At 46.3% G+C, this 13,520-nt stretch overlaps 1 protein-coding gene across 1 annotated transcript in view; it reads right to left on the bottom strand.

Annotated features, from left to right (window-relative positions):
* Positions 1-13,520, bottom strand: part of GLB1L2 (galactosidase beta 1 like 2) — a 48,505-nt gene that overhangs the window by 17,185 nt on the left and 17,800 nt on the right. Inside the window, exons 7-8 of the mRNA XM_066639440.1 lie at positions 8,923-9,004; positions 631-695 (exon numbers count right to left, since the gene is read on the bottom strand). Of these exons, the coding sequence (XP_066495537.1) occupies positions 631-695; positions 8,923-9,004 (147 nt within the window). The remainder of the gene's footprint in view (positions 1-630; positions 696-8,922; positions 9,005-13,520) is intronic.

Below are 13,520 nucleotides of genomic sequence, written 5' to 3'. Positions count from 1 at the left end.
AAGCTGGACTAGATGGGCCTATGGCCTGATCCAGTGGGGCTGTTCTTATGTTCTTAGGGGCTGATATGGCCTGTGGCTAAGACAATAAACTGAACTGGGCAAAAATAACAGGAAAGGAGAAACCTGGGAAAGGAAAAAGCAGACTGAAGCCCCAGCACAGGAAGTAGAAGATCATTTGTCTTAACAGCCTTGGGCTTTGGAACAGTTGTTCCCATCTCCTCCCCCCCATGGCCAGCTACAAAGGGCCCACTTGCCAAAGAAGCAGAGGGTTCATGCCTGAGTTTCCTCCTCCTGCCAAGCCGTGTTCCCTTTAATTGCTTAATCAATGGCTCAATATTAGAAAAGGAATTACCAGCCATTCAAATATGTTAAGCACTAAAAAGGATAGACAAACACAGTCCTCGTGCCGCAGATCCGACTCAGGCAGGAGGAATAATTTAATCACACCTCGCTGGTGGTTTTGCGACGCAACCAACCTACCGTGAACAGCCCGGCCTCCGCTCTCCTGCAGCAGAGATTTCTCCTGTGCCACTGAAAGAGGGTTGTGCCTCTCCCCGCGACCCAAAGAACACAGGACCAAGAAAAGGGGCGCTTCAAGCCCCAGAGCCATCATTTTCTGGTCTTCCTTACCTGCACGACATCCAGATGGATCCCAATTCCCTTCTCCAGCTTCTGAAAATTAATAGTGGCCAAAGCTGTTGGAGAGTGGAAGAAAAAAAAAGAGGCACTTCAAAGTGGGTTAAAATGAGAATACAGGCATATCCTTTCATTTATGCTACTCATCCTCACCCAGACACTTGGCAGTAACCAGCATTTACTTCTGGAAGGAATCCTGCCCTTTCCTGCATCACACTTGTTTTCTCTCGCACCAGGATTCACCAGGCGAGCAGCTTACATTGAATAAGACATGAAGGTTTATATCTGGGATGTCAGATTCACACATGCAGTTCATTGCAGTCCACAGGCAGTGAATAAGACCATGGAAACTCCACACTGGAGATACAATCAAGCGTGCAACATGGTACTAAACTCTAAACAGCCTTGAAAGAAAGGCAGTTTATAAAGTGCAATAAGATAAGAAACAGCAGTAAGGGTTTGATGGAAGTGTGTGTGTGTTTAAATTCCAATTTCTTCTCTGCCCTTTTCCAACACACTGCTTCTCAGTGAATCCTCACAACCTTGTTAGGTGGATTACACTGAGAAAGAGAGGGACTTGCAAGCAGTCACCCAGGGAGCATCACTTCTGAACAAGGGCTTGAGGACTCCTGCCTATCCTAGACCAGGGTTTGGCCAATGACAGGGCCACACTCCTTGGACCAAGCTTTATTCTTGTCATTCATATAGGCCTGGGTATTGTCAGAGAACTAAGCCAGACAGACATGTTCTATAGCAAGGTGGAAGTGGCTTAGAGTGGACACATACACTCTGCCCTGCAAGCAAATCCAAGCAAATATAGCCAAAGGAACCCCCACCACACTTGAGAACGCCTGCCTGGCTCCACCCTGAGACAACTGGCACAGCTCAGGATACCTCTGTGTCACATGGAGCTTCTCTTGGGCTGTAGAAGCTCCATGGGACATCCACCAGGTGGGTTGGCTGAGATGGGCAAGGGAGCCCAAGAAGAAGCAGGAGCATGCACTGTTGGCTGAACAGTACCAAAGACAAGGTGGTTGGGTGAGAATGGGGAACGCATCACACACCACAGGTAGACTGTCTCTAAAAAGGCTCCCTCCCTCAAGGCCCTGGAGATTCACAGCCATTCAGGAGCAGACAATATGTTGCCAATGGTATGACCCAGGATAATTCACTTTCATGTGCTGAAGGCAGAAAGATTCACTGCAGATTCACTCCAAGACCCTGGGTCTTCCCTGCTTCTGGTACTGCCTGTGAATCACCAGCAATCCCAAGACAGCTGCAATCCCCAGGAGATCAGGTCAGTCACTTGAGAGGCAACAGCCTTGCCTCTGTCTAGCTCACATGGTTTCTTTTTCTACATGCAGCACAAAGTCATATGCTCCACGTGTCATGCAGTGAATGCATGGAGGAGGCCATCGGGAGGTAGCAGAACCTAAGAACATCAAAAGAGCCCTGCTGGATCAGGACAAGGGCCCATCTAGTCCAGCTAGGAAGTCACACATGACCATCATGGCTTGTAGCCTAGATGGCCCAGATACCTTTAAAAGGGGATTGGACAAGTTTCTGGAGGAAAAATCCATTACGGGTTACAAGCCATTATGTGTATGTGCAACTTCCTGATTTTAGAAATGGGCTATGTCAGATGTAAGGGAGGGCACCAGGATGCAGGGCTCTCTGTGGGTCATCTGGTGTGCTTCCTGGGGCATTTGGTGGGCCACTGTGAGATACAGGAAGCTGGACTAGATGGGCCTATGGCCTGATCCAGTGGGGCTGTTCTTATGTAGCCTGCAACTGAATTTTCTTCAATTGAACAGATTGAAAACTGTTCAATCCCCTTTTAAAGGCATCTGGGCCAGATGCCATTGCCACATCCTGTGGCAGGGAGTTCCACAGATTAATTACCCTTGGGGTAAAAAAAATATATTTTCTTTTCCTTTCAGTCAGAATGCTGGAATCTCCAGTTTAAAGGATTTCAGACAGCAGAGCCATGGAGAATGGGCTGCAGTGAGTATAAAGAACGCTGGAGGGTCCTCCAAGGAGAAGGTGATATTGTTCTCCAAGCATCAAGGAGAGTCACCGGCTGGGCAGCAGAGACAAAGTCTTACTGGAACAAAAACCACATCACTGCCTTCCTGCAGGCAACCTGCGAAGGATGCCCCTTCTTTCATCTTCCTTCTCCCTTTGCACGTTCTCACAGTGACCCTGCCTCTGCATTACTCAGAGTCCTAACTATTTCATGTTCCTGATTAGTTGACATGTTGTCTTTACTGAGAAGATTGTTGTGACATCGGAGGCGTGAGCCGGTATCAAGGCGCTCTCTCATCACGGAAGGCCGCTGGAGAAGATAACTCCAAACAAGGCACTTGCAGGCAGTAAGTACATCCCTGCAGAACTCCTCCCCTCCCCACCTCCCACTGGCAGAGACAGAGCGACCCTGTGTGGATGAAGCAGGGAAGTGCTGTCGCCCCAGCAGGCTGCAAGAGGAGATTAAGAGCCTACACGGAGGCCTGGCAAAACGACACAGGCTTCCAACCTACGGCAGTGACGCAGGGAGCCATCTGCACATGGCTCACAAGTGAGAAATGCAACAGAAAAGATGCAAATTAGGGTTGCTCGATTTTTTTTTTTTTGGCAAATGTAATCACACAGGCCTTGAAATCAGGTTTTTCAGCACATAAGTGGGGGGTCCAGGGCTCTATTCTACAAATATGAATCCAAGGAAGCTTTGAGTCCTCTCAAAATCAAGTTGTACCTAGGAAGGTATGTGCTTTCATATGTTCCCGTGACCATTCATTGACTCAATACTGCCAACACTGCCAACATTACTGCCAACACAGTACAAGCCATGATGTGTATGCGCAACCTCCTGATTTTAGAAATGGGTTATGTCAGAATGCCAGATGCAAGGGAGGGCACCAGGATGAGGTCTCTTGTTATCTGGTGTGCTCCTTGGGGCATTTGGTGGGCCGCTGTGAGATACAGGAAGCTGGACTAGATGGGCCTATGACCTGATCCAGTGGGGCTGTTCTTACGTTCTTAACTACAATTCCCAGGAGGCCTTGCAGGTCTCTTGTTATCAGGTGTGCTCCCTGGGGCATTTGGTGGGCCGCTGTGAGATACAGGAAGCTGGACTAGATGGGCCTATGACCTGATCCAGTGGGGCTGTTCTTAAGTTCTTAACTACAATTCCCAGGAGGCCTTGCAGGTCTCTTGTTATCAGGTGTGCTCCCTGGGGCATTTGGTGGGCCGCTGTGAGATACAGGAAGCTGGACTAGATGGGCCTATGGCCTGATCCAGTGGGGCTGTTCTTATTTTCTTATGTAACACTGAATAGGACCCTTCTATATGCAAAGCAGATGTTCCTCCATGGAACCACAGGCGCTCCTGATCAATGTGCACAGCAGCCTTAGACCAAATCAAACCACAGGTCTACTTAGCGCCATACCAACTACAGTATCTCCCTAGGGCTTCAGGGATTTTTTCACAGCCCAGAGATCAGACTTGGAACCACCTGCATATAAGGCATGTGTTCTTCCACTGAGCTAGGACCCCATCCCAGCATACAGTAATTTCTCACCACCTACTGGTTTAACACAAGTGCATCCTATTGAGCAGGAAAGACCCTGGAGAGGAGGAGGAGTTCATGATGCAGGTAGGGGACCCCGGGTCATGGCAGTTTTTCCACAACCAGCTCGCAGAGCCACCACCAAAAAGGGTTGCCTGCTCCCATGTGAGAGCCAGGGTGGTGTAGTGGTTTGGAAGGTGAACTTAGACCGGGAAGATCCAGGTTCGAATCCCCACTCAGCCATAAAGCTTCCTGGATGACCTTCGGCCGGTCATTTTCTCTCAGCCTCACCTACCTCACAGGGTTGTTGTGAGGACAAAAGGAGGGGAGCAGCTGTGTACACTGCTCTGAGCTCTTTGGAGGAAGGGCGGTAGAAAAATGTGAAAAAATATATATCTATTGTCACCCATCTACTGCAGTCATCACTGAAGCCTAGGTGCTCCTGCTTGTCAGATATTAGGGAGGAAATGACAAGACAAAGGCTGCAAGCCTATACACATTTTCCCTGGGAGTAACCCATATTGAACACAATAGAACTTACTTCTGAGTAGACATGGATAGGCTTGGGCTCAAAGACCCTTCCTGCACAGGCACCCTGACTCCAAACTGCTCTACTTGGGGCTGCTTACCTGGCACCCAGTTTAACGAATTTTAGACACCATGGTAAAATCTATGATTTTACCTGGCAGGACAAAGTTCCAAACAACACAGTCCTGGAATGAGCTGGAATTCCCAGCGTGTATACACTGCTGAAACAGAGACGCCTATGTTGGCTTGGACATGTCGTGAGAATGGATGATGGCCGGATCCCAAAGGATCTCCTCTACGGAGAACTAGTGCAAGGAAAGCGCCCTACAGGTAGACCACAGCTGCGATACAAGGTCATCTGCAAGAGGGATCTGAAGGCCTTAGGAGTGGACCTCAACAGGTGGGAAACCCTGGCCTCTGAGCGGCCCGCCCACTTGGCCAACAGACCGAGGCAAAGAGGCAAAGAAGGAAGGCCCACAGCCAGGGAGACAGACCAGGGACAGATTGCACTTGCTCCCGGTGTGGAAGGGATTGTCACTCCCGAATTGGCCTTTTCAGCCACACTAGACGCTGTTCCAGAACCACCTTTCAGAGCGCGATACCATAGTCCTTTGGGACTGAAGGTTGCCAACAACAAGGTAAAATCTACTGATTTGCTGGGCAGTTGAACACTGAAAAGGGGTGCACCAAGCTGTTGAAAGCGTAAGTGGCTTGTACAGAAGGAAAACTGCTTCAATTCCAAAGGACATCGCTATTTCACGTCGTCCCATTATTCGGATTGGTTAGCATGATAATGCTATTTGTGGATGTGCTTTCAATTACCAGTTTCAACACTGCCCGTTGGGTTGTTGTTGTTGTATTTAATTAGCAAAAGCAGCCCTGGAAAAAGATGTTCTTTGTTTATTGATCTATTTTTAAAGTGAATCAATATTTGCAACAGCTGGGTGGGAGAGGGAGATATCTCTGGGGCTATCTCTGGAGAGGACGACAAGTGTGTGGCCAACTAGAAAAGCCAGCAATAATCCTGAGCGATTCAAAACTAACCCTCCCATAAAAGTGAATGGAGAACCCATGTTGGGGGGGGAGCGTGCTATGCCTTCAAGAAGTGACCAAACTAGTGAGAGGAGGGGAAGGGACAATGACTTGGCCACATCCTTCCTCTTGTCGCATGCATGACTCCACTCCAATACAACCATCATTGCTGTAGCTGCCCTTCCCGCCCCACTGCCTTACTTTGGAGGCCCTCCTGCAGGAGAAGCGCGATGCCTAGCCTCCCATTGGGGTCTGTACATGTATAATTAAAACTTCTGGTTTTTAAGCTTGGTGTGGTTTTAATATGAAAGAGGGTCACTGAGTTGTTAAAAACGTAAGTGGCTGGTACGTGAGGAAAATTGTTTTGATTTTAAAGTACAGAAAGCAATTTCAGCCCATTAAACTTAATCCTGAGAGGATTCAAGTACATTGCTTCCACACTAAAAATCAGCAGGAATTAACAGACACAGCTTACGTTCCAGTTAAGATAAAAGTACTCACAAGGTATATAAAAAATTCACCCAGCCTCTCTGAAAAGTGAAGGGGGCTCTCCCTAAAGGGGAGGGGTAGGCAACCAGGGGCCCCCACAAGGCTCAAAGTTTGGGAGTGGCAGGATGCATTTGATTAACATTTAGTTAAAATATTTATTATTTAAATTTAGCATAGCAGCTAAGAAACTGAGCTACAAATCAGAACTTCTGCAGTTCAAATCATGCCTTTGCCATGAACGCACTTGATGGCCTTTGTCAAATCACTTTCTCTTGGCCTCAGTGTTCTCACCTGTAATATGGGGATGATGCTACTTACTGCAGTGATGAGACAAAGCACTTCCCACACTCAGAAAGCACAACACCAATGTCCATTTGTTTCACTTAGACTTCAGGGCCTGAGTTTGTGTTAACCTGTTTACTCAAGATTCCTCTTGGCTGCATTGTTTTGTTTTCTGGTGCTGTTTACACTGTTAAATTTTGTCGTTGTTGTTTTACTAATACTTAATTTATTTTTATAGTATTTGATTGTGTTTGGTTCCAAGGTTGTTAAGACGTCTCCTTTGTGGGACGGAGATAGATTTTAAATTAATTAAACACATAATTATTCTTGAACTATAATTAGTGGCGAAAACAGTTACAGAAAAGAACCAAGATAGATACACACCAAGATAGATACAAACACAAGATAAAAAATTAACACAACGACACTGACCTCCTGCCAGTCACAAAATGGAGCTCAAATTTAAATCCAGCAGCAGCTGCAACAAAAATGGTGCATGATGTCCCAAGAGAGTCTCTTGATTCAAGCACGAATACGTTCACACCCAATAGGCCAATCACAAAGCTACCAAAATGAGAGTCAGACGCCTGCAGTCTCCAAACAGACTGACAACCTAAACATCTCACTTTTCAAAGGGAAGTCCAGGGGGCTGAATGCCACCAAAGGATGCTTCCCTACAGGGTAAGGTTTGAAGCAGCTGCAGGTAGTCCTAATCTTCCACCACAGATGACCAAAGACAAACAGAGGGTTGAATTCTAACAGTGGGTTTCTAACCGCACACGGGGTGGGTGGGGGTTATCTTCCACACATGGAAGAACAGCTACAATGCTGTGCGAGAAAAGCAAAACTAAACCCAGCAATGCTCTTCTATGTGCACAAGAGATGCATGAAGAGCGTGTGCGACTGCAAAGACTGATCGAATTTTGCCCCCTTACACAGCTGTGTAACTTCAACAGCAACATTCCTCTCCCTAGAGCTTTGCTGGCCCCAACCCAGAGAGGACTGACACTGATGAATTTCCACCCAGTTCATTGTGTTACCATGCATCATGGCTACCCAACATTGTCAGTGCCCAGCAGCAGAGGGAAGAGCCAGCAACAGTCCACATGCCCATCTCTGCTGCAGTCCCTCAGCGCCAACCAGCAGCTGTCAGAGAGCCCAGTGCAGAATTTTCTATCAGGTTATTATGACTCGTTATCATAAGGTACTTAGCGCTGCTCTTATCAGGTTGATTTGATTTACTGCAAGTGCTTTATGTCACTCCGATTCCGTTCGCTATCTTGAGCATACTAATGGAAAGGTGGAGATATATTTAATAAAGCCTTAAAAAAAAAAAAAGACAACATTCCGGAGCCAGAAAATACAAATTACACACTCAACATTCACCTACACGCACTGCATTCAAGGAAGTATGGACGATGGACACAAAGTGCCGGAAGCTAACAAGGTAACAGTCCGAAAAGCAGAGGTGGCGCCTAGGGAAGGGGGAAAGAGGGCAAGGTGGAAGGACGGGTCTCAGAGCCTACCAACAGAGGACCAGGGCATAGGCTCTGGCTGAATTGTGAGCTTTCTGTGTTCAGTCCTCCAGGCTTGCAAACTATCTCTATCACACAGAGACACTTCCCTTGATACACACACATACCCAACAAAGCGCTCCAGAATTGAGGGCAGCTTCAGAGTTAACACCTGTTCCTTTCCCTTTCTTTTTAAGTTATGGCTAGCGATGGGAGAAAACAGTGCTATTTTTCCACAGATTTCGGTGCTTTCCAAAGTTAGAAGTGCAGAGAGCGGTGTTATGTGTTTTTATTCAAAATTTACATTATCAGTATAAATTCCAATCACTTTAAAAGTGTACTAAGTAGGTGATACAGTGTAAACAGATACAGCCACAGTCATTACCCATGCACTCCCGCCCATTAAATAATAAATGAAAACCAAATAAAGCAGGTTTTTTGGGGGGGCGGGGGTAGATTTCGGGGTGCTTTTTTGTTTGCTTTTTTTTTTTTTTTAACAAAAATGAGAAGCGCAGAAAGTGATGTTATGTGTTTTTATTTCATTATCACAGTTTTCTCCCACATCTAGTTATGGCTTATTAATTGAGCTGGGGAAATTTGATTGATTGATTGGCAACCTTCAGTCTCGAAAGACTATGGTATAAGCCTACAGCACCCAATATTCCCAGGCGGTCTCCCAACCAAGTACTAACCAGGCCTGACCCTGCTTAGCTTCCAAGATGTGTTCCAATAGATGTGCAGGGTAACAGTTGCTGCAATGATCAACATGGGGGGTGACAAAAGGACCCCCTGCTTCAAAGGGAGCTGGTATAAGGAGCATTGTTCAGGATCTCAGTTACAGCTCTGCTCTGCAACTCCCACCGCATGGCTACGCACCTCCTTCCACGATGCCAACAGGCAGGCCGTCCTTGTTGTCCGAGGTCATCAACAGCTCCACAATCCCTCTGTTTAACAGGGCCTGTGTGAAGAAAACAATTTTCATGCTAGGATTCCACACTGACATGCGGGAAGGGGCTGAATGTCAGGACCAGGCCAGACAGTGGCTCTTGAAGCTGGACCTGGTTCTGATCGGGGAAAGACAGCTGCTGTAGAAGCAGTGGTAGAAAAGTGAACACTCCTTTACTCTGATCAAGTTGTGCATAAGAGGACTTCTGTCCTCAGTCCTTCCGCTGAGTGCATTCCCATTCCAGATTGAAGATTACATAGCACTTTTTTTAGTGCTATCACAAATGCAGCAATATCCTGACTCTTTCTCAAGTACAGGGGTCTCCAAACCCCGGCCCGGGGGCCAGATGCAGCCCGCGGCGAGCCTCTACATGGCCCGCGGCCAGCCTCTTGTCCCCTGAAAACCTCTGGCCCACTTGGCCAAACATGACTGGAACTATACTCTGGTTGCGTCTGGAGGGCGTACAAGGGCCAGAGAGGTTGAATGAATGAGCCCATTCATTCATTTGTTCACTCATCTAAGTTCCATCTCTAATTTATTTAAATAGATTTTATATTTAAAAAAATTTTTTCCGGCCCTCAACACCGTGCCAGATATTTGATGCAGCCCTCTGGCCAAAAAGTTTGGAGACCCCTGCCCTGGAAGAACCATCTAAGACCCTCCCATCTCTCCACTTTACAGGGCACCGCCTCTAACCAACTATGTGGAACTTAGGCCCAAATCCTAACCCACTTTCCAGCACTGGCACAGCTGTGCCAATGGGACTTGTGCTGCATCCTGCAGTTGGGAGCACTCATGGAGGCCTCCTCAAAGTAAGGGAATGTTTGCTGACTTTCCTCAGAGCTGCATTGCCCTTATGTCAGTGCTGGAAAGTGGATTAGGATTGCGCCCTTATATAATCAACTCCCAAGGAATACCTGTGTCCCCTGGAACACAGTACAATGGTTCTGTAGACAGCAGGACTGTCTACAGCAGTGATTTTCAACTGGTGTGGCTTGGTACATTGGTGTGCCGTGAAAGGTCCACAGGTGTGCCACGGAGTTTGGATCAAGTGTTTGAATGGGGTTTGGGAGCTCAACAGACATTTACATGAACCCTTAAGCTTCTTTTAACTCATTTTCGCCTGGCCCACAGAGGTACACATTTGGTCCCTGTTGTGCATATGCAACGTTGGGCAGAAATTTAATGTGTGCAATGGAAAGAAGAATGATTCCTTTCCATGTACAATACAGGAGATGCTACAGAATCTTTGCGGCTGAGCTATGTGCATTTTAAGATGTTATGAGAATTTCTAAAATTAAAAATGCCAGTTTTTAAATGAAAGTTGTGATCAGAAGATTCTTACATACAGAAATCAGCTCATCCTCGAAAATGAGGCCTTTGATACCTGCTGTGCATGTATCAATAATGAATGCATGTAGCCAAGAGCAAATTCTAGTACAGACAGAAGTTCACTGAGGCATGTCTAATTTTTTATTTCCACCATGGCATTCAATACTCACAGGACTGCTGATACGGGTGGAAGATTTCCAGACAGGCAGGATGATGTAAGGGAAATATAGAGACTGCCAAGGGAGGCACAGGTGTGTGTGTGTGTGTGTGTGTGTGTGTGTGTGTGTGCAAATCATCACAAGGCTCATATAAATCACCACACTCATCCACATAGCACAACTAGACACACATAAGAACAAAAGAGGGGCCGCGCTGGATCAAGCCAAAAGGACCATCCAGCCCAGCTTCCTGTATCTTACAGTGGCCCACCTAGTGCTTCAGGGAGCACACAAGACAGCAAGACACAACCTGTGTCCTGGTGCCCTCCCCTACATCTGCCATTCTGAGGTCATCCACTTCTAAAATCAGAAGGTTGCACATACCCATCATGGCTTGTAACCTGTGATGGACTTTTCCTCCAGAAATTTGTCTTATTCCCTCTTAAAGGCATCTAGGCGAGATGCCATCACCACTTCCTGTGGCAAGGAGTTCCACAGATTAATTACATGCTGGGTAAAGAAATATTTTCTTTTGTCTGACCTAACACTCAATTTTAGTGGATTCTCCCTGGTTCTGGTGTTGTGTGAAAGGGAAAAGAGCATCTCTCTGTCCACACAAACAAGGATGGAATCAGCACAAAACAGGAAGAGGGTTAGGAGACATGCTGGATGACTCTTCTGGCTGGGTGTCTGCAGACTTACTGGGAGAGAAAAGGCAACTGTAATCAGATTAAATGCTGTTAATCTATTAGAGGCTTTCTAGGCAGGTCAGGAAGAGCCACTAAAGGTCCAACTTTGTAACTAAAGGCTGAGTCACACACTGCATTTTTTTAAAGCAGTGTTTCTCAAACTGTGGGACGGGACCCACTAGGTGGGTCGCAAGCTGATATCAGGTGGGTCCTCACTCATTTCAATATTTTATTTTTAATATATTAGACTTGATGCTACCATGGTATGTGACTGCATTTGTGGGAATGTGACTCATCTGTACATTTAACAGGCTACCATGTAAAAGCTTTTAACAATGATAGTAATGGGACTTACTCCTGGGTAAGTGTGGATAGGATTGTAGTCTTGAACTGTTAAAAATTTTCCTGCTTGATTATGTCACTTCTGGTCATGACATCACTTCCAGTGGGTCCTGACAGATTCTCATTCTAAAAAGTGGGTCCCGGTGCTAAATGTGTGAGAACCACTGTTTTAAAGTGTACTCCTGCAGACTTTACAGGCACACCTGAATAGTGTGAGCAAAAGGGGACAAACTTCATTCTGCACACATGAGCATATCACGTGTACGCACCCACCCAGGAACCAGGAGGCTGCATGTAGTTCCAGTGGCAAAGCTCACATTTAAGGAACTTTACATGCCCTGCACAGTGTCAGGACAATGTTTGCTGCCACAGAATGTGTGCAAGTGACCATGAATGAGATACTCAAAGAGAGGGAAGAATCAGAGGCTGCAAGGACTACAGAGGGCTTACGCATACTGCAAAGTCATGCTTCTTTAAGTGAGGAGTGCCATAAGCTCATTAGAATACCTGACAAATCTTACAATTAAAAGTGCTGCCCCTAAGTAACCTTCTGAGGAAGCCTATGCAGTCAAACATATATTGGACATACCCAAATGAAGTCTGTGTCTATGAGGTTTGATGCATAAAATCAGTTGTAATGAGGTATTACTAAAAGTAACCTGGTGTGAAACCACCATATCTGTACTGATTTTACATAGAGTTGCAATCACTGATCATTCATATCTATTAAAACCCATTCAAAAAAACTAAAATGACATCCCCAATTAATGAGGCAACACATTTCTCAAAACTATTAATTATTTTAATATAAATATTTGTAACACCTGCAGGTGGCAGACAGCATTTTAAAAGGGACATTCCCCCAGTTCTCAGGCAGAAAGGAATGTCTGAAAGTGCATTTAAAAATAGTATACACACACACACACACACACACACGCTTTCATAAAAATGTGTGTGTGTATACTTTGTGTGCATAAGCATGGAAAAACAAGCTGTCTCCTTATCAAACTATTCTTTATGCAAATAAACAAGTCCTATGGAAATAACAGAGTATGCAGGTAGAGCCAGCCTGCTTTCCAGGGAAGACCTCCAGTGTGTGAGTAGAGTAGAGCTTAGAAGGGTGTGGTCTTTACTCAGCATGTGGTCGGTCTGTGGAACTCCTTGCCACAGGATGTGGTGATGGCGCCTAGCCTGGACGCCTTTAAAAGGGGATTGGACAAGTTTCTGGAGGAAAAATCCATTACGGGTTACAAGCCATGATGTGTATGCGCAACCTCCTGATTTTAGAAATGGGTTATGTCAGAATGCCAGATGCAAGGGAGGGCACCAGGATGAGGTCTCTTGTTATCTGGTGTGCTCCCTGGGGCATTTGGTGTGCCTGGGGCATTATAGGAAGCTGGACTAGATGGGCCTATGGCCTGATCCAGTGGGGATGTTCTTATGTTAAGGGATCTGATCACCCCAGCCACAAGCACACCCTTGCATTTAAAGGAATTATTGTTTGCCAAGAAAAGGACTGTGCAGAAAAACAACTGGAAGAGATGCAACAAATCTCCTGGTCATTAATCTCCTGCAGTAGCGCTGCATTTGAGCCAGCAAGAGGAAAACAACAGGGTGTGGTTCAGAGCAGCTTTGCCAGGCTAAAAATGGCCTCACTTGGGCACCTGCCAGCCCCTGTTGCCCAGATCACAGGAGTGAGCCAGGGCAAGACCTCTGCTGGACCAGAGGGAAGCATTAGTAAAATTAGCTTGCCTGGAGCTGAGCCTCAGATTACAAGGGTTTACAAGGCAGCCTGGATCTGGTTTGCTAAATAATCTCATGCAAGGAAGGCCCCAGATCTGCCCCAAATGCCAAGTGCTCATCTTATGATTTCTGTCCTATTTGGAATGGGCCTCCAAAGGGCAGCTGCAAAGGGAGACAAATAACCTATTTCATTTAACTGGGTAGTTTCTCAATTTTGCCCCCTTAAAAAGGTCAGAAATCTTGATTTCCAGACAGGCAGGGTGT

The sequence above is a fragment of the Tiliqua scincoides genome, chromosome 11 (assembly GCF_035046505.1).
Source record: "Tiliqua scincoides isolate rTilSci1 chromosome 11, rTilSci1.hap2, whole genome shotgun sequence".
NCBI lineage: Eukaryota > Metazoa > Chordata > Lepidosauria > Squamata > Scincidae > Tiliqua > Tiliqua scincoides.
The sequence above is the reverse complement of the archived record's forward strand: the minus strand, read 5'-3'. Positions and strand labels throughout refer to the sequence as shown.